This window comes from Lissotriton helveticus, chromosome 1_1 (genome assembly GCF_964261635.1).
Source record: "Lissotriton helveticus chromosome 1_1, aLisHel1.1, whole genome shotgun sequence".
NCBI lineage: Eukaryota > Metazoa > Chordata > Amphibia > Caudata > Salamandridae > Lissotriton > Lissotriton helveticus.
In genome coordinates this window covers 1,413,945,984-1,413,973,061 of record NC_136057.1, presented here as the reverse complement: position 1 = coordinate 1,413,973,061, position 27,078 = coordinate 1,413,945,984, and the positions used below count along the sequence as shown (strand labels likewise).

At 46.1% G+C, this 27,078-nt stretch overlaps 1 protein-coding gene across 1 annotated transcript; it reads left to right on the top strand.

Annotated features, from left to right (window-relative positions):
* Window positions 1-27,078, top strand: TIMM29 (translocase of inner mitochondrial membrane 29). Its single transcript, XM_078685011.1, has 2 exons — window positions 1-262; window positions 26,212-27,078. The coding sequence occupies exons 1-2, from the start codon at window positions 136-138 to the stop codon at window positions 26,844-26,846; spliced, it is 762 nt and encodes a 253-aa protein (XP_078541137.1). The 5' UTR covers window positions 1-135; the 3' UTR covers window positions 26,847-27,078.

The window sequence follows — 27,078 nt, the reverse complement described above, 5'->3', positions numbered from 1 at the left end:
TCGGAAGGTTCTAAAAGGTTTTATTATAGTCGAACGCTGCAAGAAAGAGGATTTGTAGTCCGGAAATAAGGCTGTGTCTCGGGAGTTGTGAACCGGAAGTCAGGCACTAAGCGGCGCTCCCTGTCCTTCCAGATCATGGCGGGTTTCCTGTGGCTGCGGTTTGCCGGTCGCAGAGCATGTTCCAGTGCCGCCAAGGTTGCGACCGAGCCCGGAGCAGGAGAGGTTGCAGCGCCGCCCAAAACGAAGAGGTTGGAGAGGATTGGTGAGACAAAGGGGTATTGTTCAAAATCTAATCAGAGCTCATATCAGGAGTGAGACGTTCAGAAAGTCGCATGGGAGATAGGTCGACGATTAGCGCATGCATACGGGCAGCATCAGGGGGTAATTGTACAGATCCTTCAATTTGCCATGGTCAATGCTTGAGCACCTTATCAGGTCCAGCTTTTTTCTTTGCATTCCAGGACCTGTAGTTCTGGCTTCATAACGGAATATAGAGTACAAATGCCAGATCGTTAACAACAAAATAACTGGACAGGATGCGCTTCTGACACATGGACATGTAAACATTGAGAGCTCTACTGGTACTGAACTCAGTTGAAAGCAGGGACTTCTTTATTACGGATTTTTAGAGCTGATTGGGTCGCGTTCCCGTAGCAAGCAACAAGATCGGTCAGAACAAGTGACATGAACATGCCTGTTGTCCCACGCCTTATGTTGTGAAGGTGAATTTAAGTTAACCTGGGCTTCCAGCACTTAACATACTGGAACCCACAACGTGAAATCACATAATCCAATGGGCTTTGCTTTGCTTTCTTCCTATTTAGTGTGATATCAAGTGGAAATTGAGAGAGAACTTACTGTATTCATAACCGAGAAGACCATTATAAGCTAATGTATGAGTACCATTACAGCCTATCAAAATTACACCACATGCTTCATACAATTAGTTCAGATTCCTGGATGTAATTGTATTTTTATATATATATATTTTATTTGCATTTTTAATCAACACAAACATATTTGGCACATCATCAGCGATTAACCATACTCTGCGCTCCCCCGTCCCCCCACCCATCATAATAACAATACCATAATCAACAGCATCTCAGGACCCAGCACCCACCCACCGCACATCTGTTCGTATGGTCCATTAAACAGTCTTCAGCCCCCTGCAAGTCCGGGGCTCCGGGCCACCTCTCAACAGCCCAGAACCCGGCCCACTCCAGCGGGACCCTTAGTACATCAATCAGAGCCCAGCCTCCCATCAAGGCCATGATAACTCCTCCACTTTCCCCATACTCTTTAGAATTTTCTTGGACAACCCCTTGCCTTATAGGTGACCCTTTCCGCCGCCATATACAGATCCATACCCTCCTCCATTCCTCCACCAGGGGCGGTGACAGCGCTCCCCACCCCCTCGCCACGTCCCTCTTTGCCACCACCAGGGCCAGCATAGTGGAGATCAGGTGCGGGCTGCTTAACATGGATGTAATTGTTGAGGTGACTTGCTACAAGTTTGTCTATTCTCTACACTACCCGCTTTTTTTTCTGTAAATAGGTCCTTGATGCGATTAGAGCATTGCTGGACTTACCATACAGGAGAAGCCAGCGATTATGATAGGGCCGAGCATGTCGAGACTTCAAGCAGTCAATAAGAGGGCTAGTGATGTTATCTGAAAGTGTTTGTTGCATTGAAAATGACCCTAACGATTAACTGGAAACAATAAGAACCTCCATCTGTAGCACAGAGAAAGTAGAATATATATGATTTGAAACAATAATTGAGCAATTTGAAGGGTAAACATTTATTTTTCGACAGAATCTGGGGTTATTATTGGAATTGACTTTAAAGGAGCCGCAATATTGCCTCTTCATCCATCTTCCTGGCCACAGTCCTTGCGTCATGAGTAACTGCTCCTGTGACTAAAAAAATTCACAAAGTCAAAAAACACTTGCTTCCCACTCTTCCAATATATGGCTGATTTATTGTAAATATTAGATGATTATCATAAAGTCAGTTCGCCTCAATTCCTGTTCTTTTGTTCTCGAGCAGGTATGTCATCAGGTAAGTAATGCTATTGGTTATATTTATAGTTGGCAAGAGAATGTGCTTTAGCGATGCCTTAACCAATACAATAGCATAAGAGATCCTGCTTTAGTGGATGCATGTGAACTATTTTGAGCAATGCAAGGTCACAGATCAACACTCTAATTTGAGTACAGAACTGTGGTATGGTGCCAATGAGAGGAAGGTTTTTGGAAACTGCAGTGTGTTTGGCCCACCTTTCAGTCCAGAACTATAATCCAGGCCTTATGAGGAAGGGGATGTGGCCTGGGCTTCCCTCCTTTAGATAAAGCCAGTCTCAACAGGTCAGTGATAATCATCATCAAAGCATCATTATGCTACAACATCAAAATAGGATCCAGTGTGGGGCAGACTCAACTGATTTGGTGATCAGCAGGAAAATTCAATCACAGATCAATGGGTATTGCAGATCATTCAGAAGGGATGCCAAATAGTTTTCCAAACTGTACACTCAGGTTGTTTTAAGTGTACTCCTCTCCTAGCCAATTCTCTGAAAAGGCAGGCTTTACTAGATGGTATCCTAAAGTTACTCCAGAGTAAAGCAATAGTACCTGTCCTTCCATCAAAGAGTGTAGAGGGGTTAGAAACGACTGGGGATTTCAGACCAGTAGTAAATCCAAAGACAGTAAATCTGTACATTCCAAAGGTGAAGTTCAAGATTCTGATGCTTCAAGCAATTCTGAAGTTTATAAGAAGGGAGCTTTTCTACCATCCTTGGATTTACTCAACACGATCTTCATGTGTCAATTCATCCAGCATCTCAAAGATATCCGCGCTTTTGTTTCCAGAGAGAACATTTTCACTTTCAGGTACTTCTGTTTGGCCTTATATTTTCTCCAAGGGTATTCATAAAGGATTAGCTCCTTTTCAAATGGGTAGCATATTCCAGGAGAATTCACTTTCTTCCTTATTTGGATGACTGGCTCATTTGTTGTAGTTTTTTTCTCAAGGCTCAACAGCACGTGGAAGAAGTATGAAATCTGGGTAAACCACACAGATTATTGTTAAGCCATACAAAAACCGATATAAAAACCCATCTAACTCACGATCTTCAATTCACTGGAACCAGTTTCAAGATAGTTGAGGGACAGTTGTTTCTACCACAAACGAGAACATAATTTGATCAAGGAAATATCATCCCTGCTGGCTTGCAAAGCTCTGTCAGCAAAGGAATCGTTGAGGGCACAGGGACTAATGAAATCGACAACAATTTTGCCCTGGTGCATGGTACACAATGTATGCCCTGGTGAAGGGTACACAATGTATGCCCTGGTAAGCCACTTGGGACCGAGGGATGATAAGTATGAGCAGGAGGTGCCAGTAAATCTAAAGATAGAGCAGACACTATGTAATGTAATGTAATGTAACATAGCATTTGTACCGCGCTGCAGTCACTCCAAGGAGCATCAAGGCGCCAGATACTGATTCAGAGATGAAGGAAACAGGTAGGGAGTGGTGATTGAACGAAGTAAACCTATCGCAATGGATCTCTCTTATGTGGTCCTAACAAGAATAGTCACTATAGATGCTGGCAGGTTGGGGTGGGGTGCCCTTCCGGAATAAACCTCCATACGGAGAAATTGGTCAGGTCACAAAGCAGATTTATCCAGTTGGAAGCAACTAAACGCCATCCATCTGGCACTCTTGAAATTTACTTCAAAAACCGGGTAGTGTACAAAAGTCACTCCCTAACCTGATGCACAGCTATTCTGCGTTTAGCTTCTATTCTTAAATGACATCCAAATTACTGCTTAAATTTGTGCATTTATCATGGTTTTCTCTCTCTCCGTCTGAGAAGGAAGGCCCCCGAAGAAGGGACTGGGTCCCGAAATGCATCGGGCCTGCTAAAACTTCAACTGTTGGTGTATCACATCAACAAATATTTATGGGCTGTGTTAAAGTGTGAATTTAATCACACCAAAGATTTAATGTATAAATTGTTTTGTTTTTTACATATATGAATGAACTGAATATGGATACGAGAAAAACATAAATGATCTAAAAAAGAAAATTGGTGAATAAAACCATGATAAATGCACAAATTTAAGCAGTAATTTGGATGTCATTTAAGAATAGTAGCTAAACGCAGAATAGCTGTGCATCAGGTTAGGGAGTGACTTTTGTACACTACCCGGTTTTTGAAGTTAATTATGGACAGGGGACAGGCAGCCCCATGAATCCTGATTGCACGCAATAGTTGGAACAAATTGACCAACAATAATTAAAATAGTTATAAAGAGAGATAACAAGGTGTGCCAAGGACCTAGACATTTTTGTAATTTAGTAACTCTTGAAATTTACCCCACAGCTACTAAATCCTTATATTCAGAAAAGACAAAAGCGTAGTGATGAGTTACATCAGTAACATCATTCATCAAGGCTGTTGTCAATTTGCAGCCACTTACTGTTTTGGCACATGAGACTACCTGTGTATGTAGCTCAATTTCAAATCTGTAAGGGCAGTGTTTTTTGCCAGGGAATGAGAATAGGACAGCAGACTGACTGATCAGTTTTGCCTCAGATGAATTTTTTATTGATGTAGTGTGTGCTCCAGCAGTTAGTGAAGAAGTTTTGTCTGCAGGCGGTAGACCACTTTGTGTTAAAGCCGAATACTCTGCTGCCTTGCTTCTGCACAATTTCTCCCTCCTCGGAGGCATGTCATTCAAGTGTTCCTCAGAGCTGGTATATTCCTTTCATCCAATTTCTATGATCCAGAGTATGTCACAGAAGAATAGAGGTGACTAAGCTAAATTTGTATTGGTAGTTCCTTACTTAAGCAACATCCCTGGTTTCCACTGCTCTTACAGTTAGCAGTTCTGCCTAGTTTGGTAATCCCATTAGTTCTATTCCCAGTGATCTCACCTCCTACTGCCAGTGTTATCTTGACTACAGCTGTCAACATGGCTGTTTGAATGCGACATTTAGTAACTAAAACTTGTTCCTTGGTAATGTCAAATTTAGTGCAATAGTATAGGTGGCCCTCTATATTGATGCTATAAACCTAGCAGACATGTCAAACGGGCTGTGAACTGTAATGGTGTTAGAGGCCCTCTGTGATTGGAGCTGACTGGCTGGAAAGACAAAGAAGGGCCCTGCTTAAGTGTCAAATAACATTTGCCTGTGACAAGTCCCAGCTAACCTTTCAAGCAGGATGTAACATTTAAGAAGGACATGATACTTTAAACTCATAAAGTATCCCCCTCTCCCCAGCCTCTTGCGTATTCTGTCACGTTCACAGAGGTCTTCTTTGCCCAGTTAGGTCAGCTTGTAAACTAGCTCCTAGGAGCAAAATATTATCTCACACCTATTTAACCCCTTCGCTGCTAGGCCTTTTCCCCTCCTGTGCTAAGGCTTTTTTTGGCGTTTTGGGGTAGTGCGCATTTAGGCCCTTGTAACTTTTTGACCACATAAGGTATCCACGCCAAATTTGCGTCCTTTTCTTCCAACATCATGTGGATTCTAAAGGCTCCCAGGGTTTGTGGATTCCCTTGGAGGGGTCCCAGAAATTAACCAAAATATAGTGAAATTTTTGTTTTTTTCAGAAAAATGGGAAAAACGGGCTGCAAATAAAAGCCTCTGGGTTTTTCCCTGAAAATGTTATCAAAAAAGGGTTTGTGGGGCTGAAATCTCCATTTTCTCAGCTTTTAGGGAATGACAGTCTTTTGTCAGAGAACCGACATTTTTCACACAGTTTTGGCATTTTTCTGGGACATAGCCTATTTTTGCTATTTTTAGAGCTTTCCACCTCCTTCCAGTTAATGGTAGAAATGAGTTTGAAAGCAATAATGGATCCTGGAAAGCTGTACATTTCCGAAAAGTAGACAACATTCTGAATTCAGAAAGGGGTCATTTGTCTAAATCCATGAAGGTTTCTTTATAGAAACTAACAGTTAAATATTGGAATAATTGAAAATTTGTTGAAAAAAACAGCCTTTTGTCTCAACGTTTTCACCTATAACTTTTTCTAATTTTGACAGCTCTTGGAAAGCAATATACCGTTACATCCGTTAGACCTTCCTGGTTGTGGGGATATATAGGACTTGTAGCTTCACCAAGAACCCGACGAACCCAGATCCAAAAACTGAGCAGCAACTTGCAATGGTATTTTTTCATTTACTGGGTATAGAGCACTTTGTCTTGGAAAATGTATACATGGAAAAATCTGTATGAAAGACACCTATGTATTTCTGAATTGGGTACAAATTATAGAGTTCAGAAACAGTATATATTTGCACATTTTCAAAATTGGGAATACTCATACTAGCATGAGAATTATTGGTCATTTTTCAAAAAGATTTTTTTTTTACACAATGTCTTTCATTGAAAGGGAGAAATGCATGAAAGCTCAATTGGTAATAACAGTTGATTTACAAATCTGAATTACCCCAAGTCTCCCGATAAAAACGGTACCTCACTTGTGTGGGTCGGCCTTGTGCCTGCGACAGGAAACGGCGCAAAATGCAACGTGGTCACACCTAAATTTTGCAGTTACAAATTGACCCTTTTTTGGCAAAGTGCCTACCTGTAGTTTTTGCACCCTAGCTCTGCCGGCACCTAGGGAAACCTAGCAAACCTATACATTTGTGAAAAGTAGACACCCAGGGGAATTCAGGGTGGGGTGACTCGACTGCCTACCACCAGGTTTTGTTACCCAGAATCCCTTGCAAAGCTAAGATTTTGACAAAAAAAAAACACATTTTCCTCACATTTCTGTGGTGGAAAGTTCTGGAATCTGCGTGGATCAACAAATTTCCACCCACCCAGCGTTCCCCCAGGTCTCCCAATAAAAACGGTACCTCACTTGCGTGGGTCGGCCTTGTACCTGCGACACGAAACAGAGCAAAACGCAACATGGTCGCACCTCAATTTCCCAGTGAAATCTAGCACTTTTTGGACATAAAGACAACCTTTTGTTTTTGCGCCGTAGCTCTGCCAGCACCTAGGGAAACCTAGCAAACCTATACATTTTTGAAAACTAGACACCCAGGGGAATTCAGGATGGGGTGACTCGTCTGCCTACCCCCAGGTTTTGTTACCCAGAATTCCTTGCAAACCTAAAAATTTGACAAAAAACCACATTTTCCTCACATTTCTGTGGTGGAAAGTTCTGGAATCTGCGTGGGTCAACAAATTTCCACCCACCCAGCGGTCCCCCAGGTCTCCCGAAAAAAATGGTACCTCACTTGCGTGGGTAGGCATAGTGGCTGCGACACGAAACAGCTCAAAACACAACATGGTCGCACCTCAATTTCCCAGTGAAATCTTGCACTTTTTGGACAAAAAGACTACCTTTTGTTTTTGCGCCCTAGCTCTGCCAGCACCTTGGGAATCCTAGCAAACCTATACATTTTTAAAAACTAGACGCCCAGGGGAATTCAGGATGGGGTGACTAGTCTGCCTACCCCCAGGTTTTGTTACCCAGAATCCCTTGCAAACCTAAAAATTTGACATAAAAACCACATTTTCCTCACATTTCTGTGGTGGAAAGTTCTGGAATCTGCGTGGATCAACAAATTTCCACCCACCCAGCGTTCCCCCAGGTCTCCCGAAAAAAATGGTACCTCACTTGCGTGGGTAGGCATAGTGGCTGCGACATGAAACAGCGCAAAACGCAACATGGTCGCAGCTCAATTTCCCAGTGAAATATTGCACTTTTCGGACAAAAAGACTACCTTTTGTTTTTGCGCCCTAGCTCTGCCAGCACCTAGGGAAACCTAGCAAACCTATACATTTTTTAAAACTAGACACCCAGGGGAATTCAGGATGGGGTGACTCGTCTGCCTACCCCAGGTTTTGTTACCCAGAATCCCTTGCAAACCTAAAAATTTGACAAACAAAAACACATTTTCCGCACATTTCTGTGGTGGAAAGTTCTGGAATCTGCGTGGATCAACAAATTTCCACCCACCCAGCGTTCCCCCAGGTCTCCCGAAAAAAAACGGTACCTCACTTGCGTGGATAGACATAGTGGCTGCAACAGGAAACGGTTCAAATTGTACGGTGGTGAATTTACAATACCCTATTGCAAAACTACCTTGATTTGGGGGGGGGGGGGGGGGGCACCTGAGTGTTTGGCCCGGGGCTCGGTGGCCATCTTTGGAAACTACCAAACCCAAACAGTTTTGAAAACTAGACACCCGGGGGAGTCCAGGGAGGTATGGCATGCGTGGGTCCCCCAATGTTTTCCTACCCAGAACTCCTTGCAAACCTTAAAATTAGGTAAAACTATCACTTTTCCAAACTTTTTTGCGTGGGATCTCCGTGCCGGCAAAAATGTCCTACCACCCAGCGTTCCCCTTGTTCCCCCGAGTAAAAGGATACCTCACTTGTGTGGGTGCCCCAAAGCAGAACAGGCCAAAAATGAATTTTGAAAAAAGTAGTATTTAAGTTTTACAAATTAAGCCCCCCTACCTTAGTCACAGGCCTTTGGCCCACCCACACAAGTGAGGTATCATTTTACTCGGGAGAACAAGGGGATCGCTGGGTGGTAGGACATTTGTGCTGGCAGCGAGATCCCACCCAAAAAAGGACAGAAAAGTGGGTTTTTTAACCAAAATTTAAGGTTTGCAGGGGTTTCTGGGTAGGAAAACATTGGGGGACCCACGCATGCCATACCTCCCTGGACTCCCCCGGGTGTCTAGTTTTCAGAACTGTTTGGGTTTGGTAGTTTCCAAAGATGCCCGCCAAGCCCCGGGCCAAAAGCTCAGGTGAGCCCCTCAAAAAATAAGATAGTTTTGCTAAAGGTAATTTTTAGGTCTCCACCGTACGAATTGGGCCTTTTCCTGTTGCAGCCACTATGCCTACCCACGCAAGTGAGGTACCATTTTTATCGGGAGACCTGGGGGAACGCTGGGTGGGAGGTAATTTGTGTGAGCCCAGTGATGCCACGCTTTCCCACACAAAAAAGTGTGAAAAAACTGATTTTTTCCAGCTAAAATTGAGGTTTGCAAGGGATTCTGGGTAAAGAAACGTTGGAGGATCCACGCAAGCCATACCTCCTTGGAAGCCCCCGGGTGTCTACTTTTCAGAAATGTGTGGGTTTGGTAGGTTTCCCTAGATGGCCGTCTAGCACGGGGCCAAAAACCCAAGTAACCCCTCTTGCAAAAGCTGGTGGATTTGACAATGGTGACAATGTCAAGTCCACCAGCTTTTGCAAGAGGGGTTGCCTGGGATTTTGGCCCCGTGCTAGACGGCCATCTAGGGAAACCTACCAAACCCACACATTTCTGAAAAGTAGACACCCGGGGGCTTCCAAGGATGTATGGCTTGCGTGGATCCTCCAACGTTCCTTTACCCAGAATCCCTTGCAAACCTCAATTTTAGCTGAAAAAAATCAGTTTTTTCACACTTTTTTGTGTGGGAAAGCGTGGCATCACTGGGCTCACACAAATTACCTCCCACCCAGCGTTCCCCCAGGTCTCCCGATAAAAACGGTACCTCACTCACGTGGGTAGGCATAGTGGCTGCAACAGGAAAAGGTCCAAAACGTACAGTGGTGAATTTAAAATACCCTGAAGCAAAATAACCTTGATTTTTGGGGGGGGGAGGGCCTGAGTTTTTGGCCCGGGGCTCGGTGGCCATCTTTGAAAACTACCAAACCCAAACAGTTCTGAAAACTAGACACCCGGGGGAGTCCAGGGAGGTATGGCATGTGTGGGTCCCCCAATGCTTTCCTACCCAGAACTCCTTGCAAACCTTAAAATTAGGTAAAAATATCACTTTTCCAAACTTTTTTGCGTGGGATCTCCGTGCTGGCAAAACTGTCCTACCACCCAGCGTTCCCCTTGTTCTCCCGAGTAAAAGGATACCTCACTTGTGTGGGTGCCCCAAAGCAGAACAGGCCAAAAATGAATGTTGAAAAAAGTAGTATTTAAGATGTACAAATTAAGCCCCCCTACCTTAGTCACAGGCCTTTGGCCCACCCACACAAGTGAGGTATCATTTTACTCTGGAGAACAAGGGGAACGCTGGGTGGTAGGACATTTGTGCCGGCAGCGAGATCTCACCCAAAAAAGTACGGAAAAGTGGGTTTTTTAACCTAAATTTAAGGTTTGCAGGGGTTTCTGGTAAGGAAAACATTGGGGGACCCACGCATGCCATACCTCCCTGGACTCCCCCGGGTGTCTAGTTCTCAGAACTGTTTGGGTTTGGCAGTTTCCAAAGATGCACGCCTAGCCCCGGGCCAAAAACTCATGGGAACCCCCTTGCAAAACCAAATTGTTTTGAATGAATTAAGTTTTCAGATGGAGAACGTGCGATTCAGGGGACAATATCGCATGACAATTGTGACAGACAATTTCAAGTTTGCAAGAGATTGTGAAAAAAAACAATAGAATTCACCAGAAAGACATGACCATATACTACCATGAATTACCAATAATATCTAAATTCTGAAAGTTATTTATAGCTATAATATACACCATAACTGAGTTACTCAAAAGACAAAGAATCAAGCACGGCTATCTATTCCTCAAAGACACACACATACAGGTTGGATTTGGCACGAGGGCGAGTGATGGTTCAGTACATAAAATTTTATTAACCTGATATTTCAAAAAAATGAAATGCTCTGTTAATAAATAAATGCATAAAAACCGAACCAGTGACTCGCAACTTGTAAGCTGTAAAGCCACGACAAGGCACCAACCGTTTTACAGGCCATTCACGCACCTTTCATACCCGATACAAACCAGACCACTGACACCATCTGGAAGGAAAAGCAACACATTACAACAATCACAATAAGGGACAAGGTACACCCTACTGCAGAAAGAGAAAAAAAAAATGAACTGCACAGCCATCTAATCCGCAAGCACACACACATACTGGTTGGATTTGGCACGAGGGTGAGTGTTGATTCAGTACATACAATTGTATTCGCAAGTAATTTCACAAAAAATGAAATACACTGCGTATAATTGAGTATGATTAACTGAACCACTGACTCACAGCTCGTGAGCTGTAAAGCCACGTCAAGGCACCAACCTCTTTACAGGCCATTCATACACCTTTCGTACGTGTGACACATTCAAAACATTCACACCGCCAGCCGCGGACCCATCACATTTCAACACTCACACCAGCAAACAGCGCCATTCAAGGGCCCATCACTTTCACACGCCCACATTTCTGACACTGCAACTACACAAAATGATGGACTGCGTGGACTGTCACTCGACTAGCAGTGTGTGTAGTGACCAACAGAAAGTAACTACTCGCACACCACCAGCCGAGCGCCAGTCCACCCACACCACCATCCAAGCACCAGACCATGCACACCGCCAGCCAAACACCACTCAGCTCACACCGACAGCCAAGCACAACTCCGTGCACAGACAGCCAAGTACCACTCCACACACACCACCAGCCAAGCGCCACTCCACACACACCACCAGCCAAGCACCACTCCGTGCACAGACAGCTAAGCACCGCTCCACGCACACCATCCAGCCAAGTACCACTCCACACACACCGCCAGCCAAACACCACTCCACACACACCACCAGCCAAACACCAGTCCATGCACAGACAGCCAAGTACCACTCCACAAACACCACCAGCCAAGCGCCACTCCACACACACCGCCAGCCAAGCACCACTCCGTGCACAGACAGCCAAGTACTACTCCACAAACACCACCAGCCAAGCGCAACTCCACACACACCGCCAGCCAAGCACCACTCCACACACACCACCAGCCAAGCACCACTCCGTGCACAGACAGCCAAGTACCACTCCACGCACACCACCAGCCAAGCGCAACTCCACACACACCGCCAGCCAAGCACCAGCCGGCACACACCACACACATTTAGAATTCTTTTTTTGAAAATAACACTAAACAAATGGAAATACCTACAAATCAGCTAACACAAATTCTTAAACTAAACACTTTGCACTAATGCCAATCCTTGAAACAAACTAAATTTTTTTTACAGAATGCAGACCAGGCAATTCACTTTACAGCTCATTAAAACTCCCAAAACTTCTTTTGCGTGTGGTACGATTTAAAACAAGCTGACAGACACAATGCAGGCTTAGAAGGACAGTCAGCACAGTATATACGAGACTCCCTCCGCATGCCTCTTCGCCAACAGACTCTGCATCTTCTAGTCAGAAAGTCTCTTGCGGTAGTGGAAGGAATAGATTCAGGAAAGTGGCGATCTTTCAATCTAGCCACTTCCTCCACCACTCCAAATCTAGGAACACTTGCCTGCTCCACAAGTACAAGGCTGCCTATTATAGACTCCTGAAACTTAACAAAAGGCATCTTCTTCTCAGGACAAGACTTCTGGTACACAACAAAAGCATTAATGGATGCCAAGTGGAACAGATGGATAGCCAACTTCTTGTACCAAACGTAAGCCTTTCGAAGAGCAGCATAAGGTTCCAACCTCTGCTCTACTCTGTCAACACCACCCATGAACTTATTGTAAGCTAAAATGCACACAGGTTTGCGCACTTCAGCACCCTGACCCCAAACAGGCACAGGTTCTGTACTTTCATCGTGGATAGTAGTCAGCATGTACACATCTCTCTTGTCTGAAAACTTCACAGCTAGAAGCTCCCCACATCGCAATGCCGTAGACTGTCCCCGCACAAGCCTTTTGCAAACAAGTTCCTTTGGGAAACCTTTACGGTTACTGCGCATTGTGCCACAAGCAACAGTGCCCACTTTGGCCAACTCCTTGAACAACCGCACACCAGTGTAGAAGTTATCTACATATAAATGATGGCCTTTGTTAAATAATCCTCTACCTAGTTCCCACACAATTTTCTCAGTCACTCCAAAAGTAGAAGGACAACCAGGAGGGTTAATGCTGGACTCCTTACCAGTGTACACCCTGAAATTGTAGACATATCCAGTCTCACTGTCACACAGCATATACAGTTTGATTCCATAGCGTGCCCTCTTACTAGGAATGTATTGCCTAAAAACCAAGCGGCCCTTGAACAACACCAAAGACTCATCCACTGCAATTTCTTTACCAGGGACAAAGATATCAGAAAAACGATCAACAAAGTGATCAAGGACAGGCCGAATTTTAAACAAACGGTCACAATCAGGGTGATCGCGTGACAACGCTAAACTATTATCAACAAAATGCATCATCCGAAGAAGAAGCATATACTGATCACGACTTATGACTGCTGGAAATATAGCTGTTGCCATCAAGGGACTAGTGGTCCAATATGAAGTAATTGATGGCTTCCTTAGCAAGCCCATCAAAAAAGTTAATCCCAAAAACTTCTTCATCTCTTCAACATTTGTGGGAGTCCACCGGATTGCTCTAGAATAGGGCTTAAGGCTGGCACTGTTGGCCCTCAAAAATTGTTCTGCATACAAATTGGTTTGCTCAACAATCTCTTGCAAAAACACACCGTCAAAAAAACAACTGAAAAAAATGTATTGGCAGAAAATTCTCAGTATTCACTCTACACCCAGGAACACCAGTGAACTCTGGCAATGCCGGCTGCACCAAGCCAGGGGGAACCCAGAGGCCATCCCTATCAACGGGGGGAGCAGCCACCCCAGCCTGCAGCCCAGAAGCCTCTTGCTGCTGTTCACCAACGGGAAGCCTAACAGCCACAGATACTTCTGGCTGCACAACACCAACAGAAGACATAGCATCCCAGAGGGCTCTTCCTGCACTACACCAACAGGAAGCCCAGCAGCCTGAGATGCTTCTTGCTACACTACACCACCGGGAAACCAAGCAGGCCCAGATGCCTCTTGCCGCTCTACACCAATGGGAAGCCTAACAGCCCCAGATGCCTCTTGCTGCACTACACCAGCAGGAAGACGAAAAGCACCAGATGCCTCTTTGCGCACCACAGCAATGTGAAGCCTTTTGGGCGCAGGCTCCAGCCCACATGCCTCTTGCCGACGTAAAAAGAAAGGAAACCTTGCGGCCCTAGGCAGCAGCACAGGTGCCTCTTGGCCCACTACCGGCACCTCAGTGTCCTCCTCTACCATAGTCCCTTCATCAGCACTAGAAGAAGATTCATCATCCGATGATGATGATTCCATGCGAAGAGAAAACTCACTGCCAGAATCTTCTGCCGCCACCTGGGAGTCCGAATCTGACTCAGTCTCTGAACCATGGTCAGAGGAAGACTCAAAAAGCAAACCAAGAACCTGCTGAGCAGTAATCCTGCGACTAGCCATTATCCTTACAAAGCAAGAAGACTGCACACACAAGTGAACAACAACCTACACTGTGCAAAGTAAGAAGTAAACAAGGTAAGGCTTTCACAAAAAGATAAATACAATCCAAAACAATTTCACTCTTATCAAATATAGCTACACTCACCAGCACCTACTCTTTTGAGACACAGCAAAAAGAAATGATATCCCACTAGAAAGAAAAAAAGAAATGACAGATTAGAAAATAAATGTACACATCAAACACTAATGCTGAAAAAAGAAAAACACAGAGCCACACAAACTGCTAAAAGTACAACCTTTTTCAAAAAGACAAACATCAAGGGAAAGTAGTACAAAATACATTCACTTACCAAGCACAAGCAACTACACAAGCTGCAAACAGACACGCAACCTACAACAATCCAAAAGCAAAAGCCTGGAACAAGACAAAAATGGAGAAAAAAAAAATTACTACCACATTTCACAAACAATACAACAATTAAAACAACAACACACAAATTTGCCCCCCAAATTTAAATTCGGCCAGATGGGCCATCAAATAGGGCTTAGACCAATTGGGATTAGATGAGGTTTAACATCAAGACACTGGTTAATTTTTTGAATTTTTTGAACCGCCTGACCCCTTTGGTGCCAGTCAGTCTTTTGCTCCTACCAGTACCCCCATCACACAGGGGCAGTAAGGACATTCATACACCTTTTGTACGTGTGACACATACAAAACAGTCACACCGCCAGCCGCCAGCGCCATTCAAGGGCCCATCACTTTCACACGCCTACATATCTGACACAGCAACTACAGAAAATGATGGACTGCGTAGAGTGTCACTCAACTAGCAGTGTGTGTAGTGACCAACAGAAGGTAACTACTCACACAGCGCCAGCCGAGTGCCAGTCCACCCACACCACCATCCAAGCACCAGACCATGCACACCGCCAGCCAAACACCACTCCACGCACACCACCAGCCAAGCGCCACTCCACACACACCGCCAGCCAAGCAGCACTCCGTGCACAGACAGCAAATGACCACTCCACACACACCACCAGCCAAGCGCCACTCCACACACACCGCCAGCCAAGCACCACTCCGTGCATAGATAGCCAAGTACCCCTCCACGCACACCTCCAGCCAAACACCACTCAGCGCACACCGACAGCCAAGTACCACTCCACACACACCGCCAGCCAAGCACCACTCCACGCACACCGCAAGCCAAGCGCCACTCACCGCCAGCCAAACACCACTCCATACACACCGCCAGCCAAATACCACTCCACACACACCACCAGCCAAACACCACTCCGTGCACAGACAACCAAGTACCACTCCACGCACACCACCAGCCAAGCGCCACTCCACGCACACCGCCAGCCAAGCACCACTACGTGCACAGACAGCAAAGTAGCACTCCACGCACACCACCAGCCAAGCGCCACTCCACAAACACCACCAGCCAAGCACCACTCCGTGCACAGACATCCAAGTACCACTCCACACACACCACCAGCCAAGCGCCACTCCACACACACCGCCAGCCAAGCACCACTCCGTGCATAGATAGCCAAGTACCCCTCCACGCACACCGCCAGCCAAACACCACTCAGCGCACACCGACAGCCAAGTAACACTCCACACACGCTGCCTGCCAAGCACCACTCCACGCACACCGCAAGCCAAGCGCCACCCACCGCCAGCCAAGCACCGCTCCACGCACACCATCCAGCCAAGTACCACTCCACACACACCGCCAGCCAAACACCACTCCGCACACACCACCAGCCAAACACCACTCCGTGCACAGACAACCAAGTACCACTCCACGCACACCATCCAGCCAAGCACCACTCCACACACACCACCAGCAAAGCAGCACTCCGTGCACAGACAGCCAAGTACCACTGCACGCACACCATCCAGCCAAGCGCCACTCCACACACACCGCCAGCCAAACACCACTCCACGCACACTGCAAGCCAAGCGCCACTCCACACACACCACCAGCCAAGCACTACTCCTTGCCCAAGGGGTCGCTTCCTAAAAACTAAATTTAAATTCCCTGGTGCTAGTGGGCATTTTCTGCCCCCCCCGGGGGCAAAATGGCACAAAAGAAAGGCCGATTTGCCCCCAGGGTGGACAGAAAAACAAAAACACAATCATGGCCACCTGGAAGCGACCCTTACCCAAGGGGTCGCTTCCCAAAACAAACACATTGCCCCAACAAAATTCCCTGGTGCTAGTGGGAAATTTCTACCCCCCCTGGGGGCAAAACGGCCGAAAAACAGGCCGATTTGCCCCCAGGGGGGGGGGCAGGAAAACAAAAAGTTCAGTGTGAGGCCACCTGGAAGCGACCCTTGCCCAAGGGGTCGCTTCCTAAAAGCTAAAAACAAAATCCCTGGTGCTAGTGGGCATTTTCTGTCCCCCCTGGGGGCAAAACGGCAAAAAAACGGGCCGATTTGCCCCCAGGGGGGACAGAAAAACGTAAACAAAAAATATGGCCGCCATCTTGGCTCCAAAAAACAACCCTGGTGCTAGTGGGGAATTTCTGCCCCCCCTGGGGGTAAAACGGCCGAAAAAACGGGCCGATTTGCCCCCAGGGGGGGCAGAAAAACGAAAACATTATGAGACCCCGCCTGGAAGCGACCCTTGCCCAAGGGGTCGCTTCCTATAATCTAAAATTACATCCGTGGTGCTAGTGGGGGCATTTCCGCCGCACAATCGCGACGCTGTGCGCAATCGTGAGGCAGAAATGCCCTGCAAAGAGACATCAGGGGAGAGGAAAATCTCTTTCCTCTCCCCTGATGCCTCTTCGCTGCCCCAAACCCCCGCCGGAGTCCCAAAACCTACCTTCTTCCGAAGCGCGCAGGAAGCAAATGGCTTCCCGAGCGCTGGGAATCCCTGATGAGGTCAGCGCGCGCTGTGCGCGCTGACGTCATCAGGGATTCCCATGGGGGAGGCGGGGACGGCAGCGGAAGCTCTTCCGCTGCCGCCCCCAGCATAACAACCACGATCGGAGACCCTCGGGGGGGAGCGCCAGCGCTTCCCCCGAGGGTGGGGCTGATGATGAGCTGGCCTTGTCAACAGCGCACGACAGGTAAGCGTCATGACGAGCCCAGCTCGCCATTAGCCCCGAAGGGGTTAAATGCTAAGCCTCGAAAAATCATGCAAACATTACCAGACCTGAGGGGTGAAGGGTGAGTTCCATGGAGGTCAGGGGTGAGTGACCGACTGCAAACAGTAGTGAGCTGGGGTCTAGAAGGAGGTGCGAGATCATCACCGGTGTGTGCCAGGCTGGGACGCACCAGTGCCAGGCCAGACTTGGGTGGATGCAAGAACCTCTGAAAGGCGGGTGCCACGTCACTCGTAACCTTAGTACAGGAGTGGGGTGCGCAGGAGAGAGTAACATCTTAAAACAAGAAACTATTCAAAATCCTGAATACTCCACTTTATGGTCTTGCAACCATATGTGGAAAATAATTAGCAAATGAATGGGCTTCCGTAGCGGACTTGCAGCTTGTTACAGCAACTTATTGAGATAAAGTTTGCATTGCAAATAAGCCAAAGCTAACACAATTTGAATTAGTAATGGTAAGATTCGCAATGAACTAGAGACAAGTTAAAAAAGCACCCCAGAATTGGAGGATACAGAATAATAAAAATGGGGGCAATTTTGGTCTCCTTTTCACAGCTGACAGCCAAAAAAACAGGGTGTTCTGGAGGACTCTGATTCTGTGGGATCAGAATTTTTAAAAGAGTCCATTTTTCATAAAACTTTTTGTTGCGGTTGTGTGTGTAGTGGTGGTTGTGGGTGGTTGTGGCTGTGTGTGTGTGTGGTTGTGTGTGTGGTTGGTTGGGTGTGTGTGTTTAGTATTGGTGGTGTGGTTGGTTTTGAGTGTGTGGTTGTGGTTGTGGGGGCGTGGTTGTGTGTGTGGTTGTAGTTGTGTGTGTGTGGTTGTAGTTGTGTGTGTGGGCGGGCGTAGTTGTGTGTGTGTGGATGTGTGCATGGTTGTGCGTGTGGTTGGGCGTGGTTGTGTGTTTGGGTGGTTGGGTGTGGTTGTGTGTGTGGTTGGTTGTGTGCGTGGTTGGACGTGGTTGTGTGTGTGGTTTGTGGTTGTGTGTGGTTCTGTGTTTGTGGGTGTGGTTGGGTGTGTTTGGTTGGTGTGTGTGGTTGGGCGTGGTTGTGTCTGTGTGTGGTTGTGTCTGTGTAGTTGTGTGTGTGTGGTTGGGCGTGGTTGTGTGTGTGTGGTTGGGCGTGTGTATGGGGCTGTGTGTTGGTGGGTGTGGTTGGGCGTGGTTGTGTGTGGTTGGGCGTGTGTATGGGGCTGTGTGTGGGTGTGGTTGCGGGTGGGTTTAGTTGTGTGTGTGGTTGTGGGTGGGCGGGTGTGGTTGGGTGGGTGTTCGTACTGTAATCCATGAAAGTTGCGTGTTGGGAGCAATTAAATTAGGCCCGATACCAATTTTTATAGTTGGTAGGCACTGACGAGCAGAGTAAATACGTGGTCGTGCACGGAAGAGACTACAAAGTTTGAGACCAATAAGTTCATTCATAAGACTAATTAGATTGTTTTGATGCAACTCGAAAAAGTTTGCACACCATGGTAATTTACATTTGGATTCAAACTGAAGTGATCGGACGGAGGCAGAGGGGAAAGCACGGGAAATAAAAACAAGCAACTTACTGACCCGTGACGGAGGAGACAGATGGCGGCTGCGCGCGTCAACGCAAGCGTGTAGCATGCCATAATGTGCATATTAATATGGAAGTTTCAACTTGTTGAAGAAATACACTCAGAGTATTTTATAAACCCTAACATATTTTACGTGTTTTGCAAACATTTTTAAAGCTTTGCGCAGCCTGTTTGCTTGCCCTTGTCTAAACATGAGAGCTGCAGCTCCTTCTGTTTAGAGCCCCTATCTCTGCAGTAACTGGTCTTTGCTGGGCCAACAGAAGCATCATACTGGACAGCTGTTTTTGCCCACTAGGTACGCCAGTACAGGTGTGATCCAGAATGGTTAGCCACTTGATCTGAGCTGGGAGTTGGGTTTCGGCACGAATAATTAACTGCGACGTAGAGCATTATTATGCAAGAATTTAAAGAATTCTTTTCCCTCGTGTTATATTTACCATCATGCAGCGAAGGCGCCAGCCGGCCTGCCTATTACATGGGCTGATGTTATTGATATGAGCCTTATTTATTTATTTGACTACCGGAATCAGCTGGATTACGTGCTATATCAAGTGTTGACACTGAGCTGGTTAATCCAACCCACCACCTTCTCTAGATGGGCTGCTCTAAGGACTGCCAAGCTATGCCTAAGCCTGTCTTTGTGAAACTTGACACACTCTGAAGTTTTGGGCTTTGTTTGTGCTCTTGTAAAGCACTTCAGTAGCTTCAGAGCTCAAAAATAAATGAGCCATTCCTGTCGTCTTGTTTAAACCTGCAATTAGCCATTTTTTCCCTAATTGCCTGATTGTCGATCAACTGTGGTGACGCAGTTCCAGTTTTGTTTTAATAATCTACCTCATGAACTGCTGTCCGTGAAACACATTTCAACCTTCCCTCCATCTGAACACGCGCTTCTTCCCTATTGTGCCATATTTGTTACGGGCTGTAGGCAAGGGTTTGTAGTCAACGAAAGTAGGCCATAATTGCTCTCCAGCATTCCATGTAAAGCCAAGCTCACAATCAAAACACTGGCCATGAGGGTTCTACAGCCGCAAGTGGCACTGAGCCTCCCCAGACCAGAAAGAAACGTCCGCGCCTTTTACAACAAGGCGTTACATTGGTCTCCAGAGGTACAGCTCCGCATTCGCCCCCTTTACAGGGCAGTGTCACAAAGATTGAGGAGGGCAGGCGCCATTCTTGTGCAGCACACCATTCTACAACTAGTCTCGATATTCTGCAAAATGATATGAAAGTGTGTATAGGAAGTTTAAAAAATGCTCTAGTTAAAAAAATAAAAAAAAATTATAATAATTTTAAATTGCGCCTGCAAGGAATTCCAGTAACAAGCGTAGAAGATTTGAACACCAGTGGTTCATTTTATGGAATTTATAGCCCTTTTAAATGTTTTTCAACTCCATCTAATTACACTATACTCAATACCACATAAATACACCCAACTTAAATCGACTCTATGCCACATGGCAACAATCCACATAAAAACACTCCACACCATGCCACATTATTTCACTCAGTGCAACGTAGTTCCAAGCCACACAGTTCAACTCTACACATTTCCATTCCACACCACGTAATTCCACAACAAACCACGCAATTCCACTCCGTAATTCAACTACACAACTCCTATATCCAATCCGCACCACAGAATTCTACATCATGCCACAAAATTCACCAAACCATTCCACTCTACATCACATAATTCCACTCCCCTACATGCCATTCCACAACACACAATACCACTCCAAGTAATTCCAGTACACTCAATACTGCATAATTGCTGGTCACATATTTCCACTACACACCATTCCACATAATTCCACTAGGCATAATTCCACTTAACACCACACAATTCTACAACAAACAATTCCAATCTAACCTACATAATTCAACTCCACAACATTTGGCTGAAATACTTTGTCATTGACAACGCCATTAGCGTTCTGATTGCCAAGACCTATTGCCTTTGCCAAAGCTTGTTATGTAAATCGTGTGATAGTCAAAGGAAGTTGGCCATATTGAAGAGACGAGAAACAAGTGGTCATTTTTTTGGCTTGGTGAGTTTTCTGTCCACAGGAGCATTCATTCATGACTTAAGAACTCTGACCAGGATAGATCTGGACGTGGCGTTACAACGATTACCGGTAAGTGACTGGGCCATCATCATAGTGCTCACAGCTGATGGCATTAGACTCTTGATGTTACTAGGCCACTTCATTACATAAACATCCCAAAAACCATAAATAGAGTTGCACATGTAAAATGGATGGCCTGATAAGGAAGATCGCAATAGGTGTCACATATCTTATCAACAACATAGTAGATTCAAATACAGTCAGGCTGCCAAAAACTGAACACTTTTATGAGGAGCGACTTTTAAGACGAGGTGTTTTTGAGAGACTACAGTAAATGTCTCTTTATATAATGGTATAATGGCTCTGCATGTACCGTTTATGTTCTAAAACAATCTAAATAAAGTGTATTTTTAGAAAAGTTGTGTTTGTTGAAAAAAACGATGGCTGGCTGAAAGTTGCCTTCTTAAGATGGGGTTTCTCAACAGCCTTGGAACATGTTTGGAAGCTGGTGGTGAGTGGGTCTGTGGGGACACAGCCTCGGGTAGGCGAGGGGTCAGAGGCCTGTAAGCAGACACAGAGGTGGCTAGATTGAATAGCACTCGTGGGCGAAAGAAGAAGTGGGCGACCAACTCAAAGCCCAAGCCAGATTCCTTTCTCAAGTCAATGTCCTCTTGGACCTTCAAACCCAAATCAGGCCCAGTTTTCATGTGGTTTCTGTCTGTCACTCACTTCAAGCACGAAGAATGAAAGAAAAAACATTCATTTTTGATGTAATACAGGTGAACAAGAGAGCCATCTAGCGGCTAAAATGAATGCACAATGTGAAATTAGAAAACTTGGTATCAGTCTGGCTTTCCAGCTTGATTTTGTGAATATTTTATTTCTCTGAGCCTCCTTTTTAGGTTTCGCCTGGCGATCCGCTGCGCAGCAGCGTTCGTGAAGGCGAAATCTTTTGAGAACAGTCTGGGGCTTTGTCCCGCCTCTCTGTTCCATTGGCTAGCTCCATAAATGGAGGCTAGCCATTGGAACAGAGATGCGTCACTCATTCCCGAGCAGATTCGTGGGCATTCCGGCGATTTTTAGTCATCCCGCCCCTTTTTGTGCGTCATGCGGCGGTGGGCGTTTTTTTTGGGGTTTTTTTGTCTCGCATGTTTGTTTCATTTCCAACGAGTGCTTTGCAGGGGTGGGCTGCGCAATTTCACTTTCCTTGAGTTGCTAGCAGGTAAGCGGCATATTTTAATACTTTTTTTTTATCCCGTTCCCGCCCCCCCTCCCGCTGTCCGTGAGCCCGTTAACCCGCCCCCCTCCCGCTGTCCGTGAGCCCGTTAACCCGCCCCCATCCCGCTGTCCTTGTGCCCGTTAACCCGCCCCCCCTCCCGCTGTCCGTGTGCCCGTTAACTCACCCACCCCGCTGTCCGTGAGCCCGTCCCCCCCCTCCGCTGTCCGTGAGCCCGTCCCCCCCCCTCCGCTGTCCGTGAGCCCGTCCCCCCCCCTCCGCTGTCCGTGAGCCCGTCCCCCCCCCTCCGCTGTCCGTGAGCCCGTCCCCCCTCCCGCTGTCCGTGAGCCCGTCCCCCATCCCGCTGTCCGTGAGCCCGTCCCCCCTCCCGCTGCCCGTGATCCCGTCCCCCCTCCCGCTGTCCGTGAGCCCGTCCCCCCTCCCGCTGTCCGTGAGCCCGTCCCCCCTCCCGCTGTCCGTGTGCACGTGCTTCTTGTTTGGGTAATGTTCTGGTAGTGGAAGGCATTGCTCAAATCTGCCGGCGACGCTGCTCTGCTGTTCTTTGTTCGTTTTGTACTATTAACAATCGTGTTTTGTTCTTCAGGGCACCGAAATCCTAGTAGACCTGTATAGTAGCATAAGTGGTTATTGCGTTGTGATATTGTTTTTGTAAGTGGCGCTGGCTCTTCATTACCAACAGCAAAAAAACGGGATGAACAGGGATGTTTTGTTAGCGTCGCCGACGCTATTTTTTCTGGGGAAAAGTGTAACTGATGGCATCGGTATTCTAAATATCTTAAGCTGGCAATATGAATAAAACGCATCTATTTTAATACTTTTTTTATCCCGTTCCCGCCTCCCCTCCCGCTGTCCGTGAGCCCGTTCCCCTCCCGCTGTCCGTGTGCCCGTTAACCCGCCCCCCTCCCGCTGTCCGTGTGCCCGTTGCGTGTTTCTAGCACTTAAACCCGCAGTACCTCTGCGGGTTTAAGTGCTAGAAACACGCCATTGTTGTTACGTCATGGCAGTGCCCCTGCGGCTTTAAGTGCTAGAAACACGCCATTGTTGTGAAGTCATAAGCGTGCTACCCCTGCGGGTTTAAGCACATGCCATTATCCCCTCCCTAAACAGTGCTCATTGCTCCTTCAGTCTCCAAAGGATGAAAGGCTGAGCTTCGAATATTGGATTTGTAGATTTCACACAGATATTTGCAGGAAGTGCTCAATCCTCTGAGCTACCTCACCAGCAACAGTGGCACAGTGGCAGGATAACTCCCAGTTGAACCTCAAGGCATTACCCCTTTAAGAGTATTTAATTTATTTCTCTTTCTTTCTCGGTCTGTAAATCCGTATAGTGTCTTATGAGTGCCAGTTTCTCAGAAAAGACAAGCGCTTGAGAGCTGGTTGTACAATTCCTGAGCTTGACATGTTAAGAGCTTTCATAGTTCAAAGTCTGACGCGTATTCTCAACCCACACCCCCTGCTCAAAAAAGCACCGCTTTATATATTGGCTCTTGCACTCGATACCTTTCCATTGTTGTAATTACTTGACACTGTTTGCTTTAGAATTTATTATACTCGACACATTGCGGGGCACAGCTAGACGAATTCAAAGCTAGAGAAATAGGACAACAAATCGTATTTAGAAAAATCAAAATTTCAAAAATTTTGGAGAACTAATTAAACCTGTCAAAAATTAAACACTGCAAGCAACTGTTTTTTAAATAACCAGTATGACACAATTTTTCTGAATAGAAGAAGTTCTGGAATGTAACTTAATGCGGGAATCCCAGTTGGGTGGTTTTCAGCCTAATATTTCCCCCTGCCGTGGAGCTACCTATATGTTGGACGTTGGTAACTCTAGGGGTAGGAAATATTCCAGATACGTGTAATAAGTGTTTTCTGCATCGATTCCCCAAATGTTTTTCTCATAGTTTCATCCAGAGAATCTAGTTATTTTCAGCAGCCAAACTCTCCAGGTAAAACATCACACCCTGTGTATATGTATTGAAGGTTCTCAACTGTTTGCAGATGTTTATTTGATCCTGGTTGATTGATGGTGAAGATGCCTTGGGATGCCCACACATTATCGGCTTGATAATTGGCAAGATTTAACAAACAATTGTTTCCAGCTATTGGCATTGTAAATGACAATGCCATTTATTTATATGTTTTCAAAACCAACACATAAATAAAAAATTTGCCATTTACAATCCCAATAGCTCTAACTTTTACAAAGGCGAAATCGTTGCATTGTAAATGCTTGTTTCATTATCACATCAGAGAGCACCTTAAAATAAGTGAGCTTAGGGTGTGTGCTGTATAAAAACCTCTTATTTGATTTAAAACACTATACTGTTGCTTGCCTTACAATAAAAATTTAGGTGTCATATAGGGTACACATGATGATAGACTTGCCTTTTATTTCACTAATGGCATTGCCTTCAGGGCTGGTGTGGTGGCATGGCTATTTCCAAGTTCTTTTTTTAAAAGCTATCATTGCCTCTCACTGCAGTGATATCGTCTAACAGGCTAAGGAGAAACACTGCTGCATCCTACGAAAAGAAAACTATTTATAAGAGACTTTATCATAGTTTTAAAATGTTTGTTGGCCAATTTATATAGCACACATTTTTCAGGGCTTGGCTCAACAGGCTCTTGGAGCCAAGCCAGATCCATGGCTTGGCTCTCCCGTTTAATTTGTTGACTCCCCATCTCTAGGGAAAAGGCAGAAAGGGGGCTCTCATGGTTCTGTTCATAGATCAGTGCCGTCACAGTAAGGAAAGATTCTGATGTCAATGTGGCTCTAAGGAGAAGAGCCCGAGACACCTGGGGTCACGGGAGTATTCACTGTTATTTAGTGGGATTAAAATTGGAAGAGTCTGATGCTTGTAAGGTTATAGGCAATGGTTAAACGCTGGTGAGGTCACAGGGGGAGGGAGAGAGAGAGTCAGAGTGGCAACATTTAATGGACGGGATCAAGCTGCTATTGTAGGTCAATGGCTTAGGGTCCCGAGGCTGGTGATGCCTTGGCATTGAAGAGACTAGTGGGGAAGTTTAAAGGGTTTCAGCCTGGTGGGTGTAGTACAGAGTTCGAGGACACTGGGTCGACAACATCGATTAGGCAATATGATGGGTTTAGACTAGAGGCAGATTAGAGGGTCACACGTCAGGGACTTTGCTACAATCACACAAAAACGTCTGGAAGCTGGTAACGTGAGCGTCTGCTGGTGTTGGGGTTAGCATAAGACTTAGTAGCAATGGTGCTAGTCCCATTTGAAAGGTCAGGGGAGGTCACAGGGGTTAGCGCCCACATTATGGCAGGGTTGGTATGTTGGATTACAGGATGCACGAAAAGCGTCAAGGGATCGTGAGGGATCGGAGTGACTAGTTTGTGGTCAGGGTGGGTGGGAGAAAGTATGCAGTAGCTGTGCAAGGAGGGTACATAAAAACACGCATTGCTGGGTGGGCGGCTGGATCATGAAAAGGTCACAAGCATCCAAAAAACAGATAGGAGGGGTCAGACCCTGGCAGAGCTGCTTTGTACAGGGAAGGGGAAAATGCTCTGTGGAGGGCCATGTTCTCACTGCAGTATGATAATTGTCAAACTGTTTTCGAGAATGTGTTTAGGGAGAGGTTCTATGTGATCTTGTATGTAAGCCTGTGTCTGTGAGGGGTCGATAGAAAATAAATACTCAAATGTTACCTCTTAGACTAGTTGTTGCGTAAAGAGATGTTTTCATCTCCTTGCTAAAATGGAGAATGACGAAGCCTGGTGGGTCTTGGCTGGGCTGGCTTTCAAATTCTTAATAGGGCGACTGGCTCCTGGCCCAATGTAAAGTTAAGGATTTGTGTATGTATTATTATAATATTCATTTTTTTAGTACAATATATAACTTGCAACAGATTGTCGCTTATTGATTAAACTCCTGCTTATTATGCGTGTTTATCTTGCTCAAAAGATTTTTTTTCTTCTTCCTCCCGCACAGGTATTTGGATTAAAAGCCTTATGCACGATTATGCAGAGGCATGTCGGGATATTGGAGTGGGCATGAAAGAGCGTCCTGGTAAAGCCGCAGTCTATCTCTCCCTCCTTACCGGAGCAGGCATTTGTAACCACAAGACACCGTGTGAAATGTCTTTTCAGTCTAGTCTCCTGGATGCTGTGGGTACCCTCTTGCTCCTCTCCCCCTGGACCCGGAACGGGAGCTCTGAAGGCCACGTACAGCGGTTAGTAACTTTACGTAACCAGGGCCGCCTGCGCTATCAGAGCCTGGTCTTCTTTGCTCTCATGTACGAGGTCCCCTATGACCAGGACTGTAACCTCTATGAGTCCCAGTGCAAGCACCTCGCTCCCCGGCTGCTAGACTTCCCCAGCCGGGTGTGTGATGTGGGCTTTTTGGGACGCTGGTGGGTGTTGGATTCCAAAATGAAAGAATTTGATGTCAACGATGACGAGTTCAAGTACCTCCCTACCCACCTTCAGACTATCTCAGCCAAGGATTTGCATTCGGAGGAAAATGAGAAACTGTTCGATGAGAAATACAAGGCTGTCTTTATGCCAGAAGAGCTGCTACAAGGAGATGTTCCACAGGTGCCAACTCTGTTAAAGGCCACTCATTGATGTTTCATCACCCTAAAAAGCGAACTGTCTTGGGGTTATTGCACGTGAATTGTTTCGTATTGTTGTAGATTTTGAAATACATGCATTGTGAACCTAACACAAAATCTCTAATGTACTAAGAACCAAATTAGAGCGGGTAAGAACTGCCTACCAAAGAGCAATTACCCATGGTCGTCATATCAGCACATTAAAAGCCTGTCTAGCATTAAGCTGTGCAGCCTTACTGAAAACA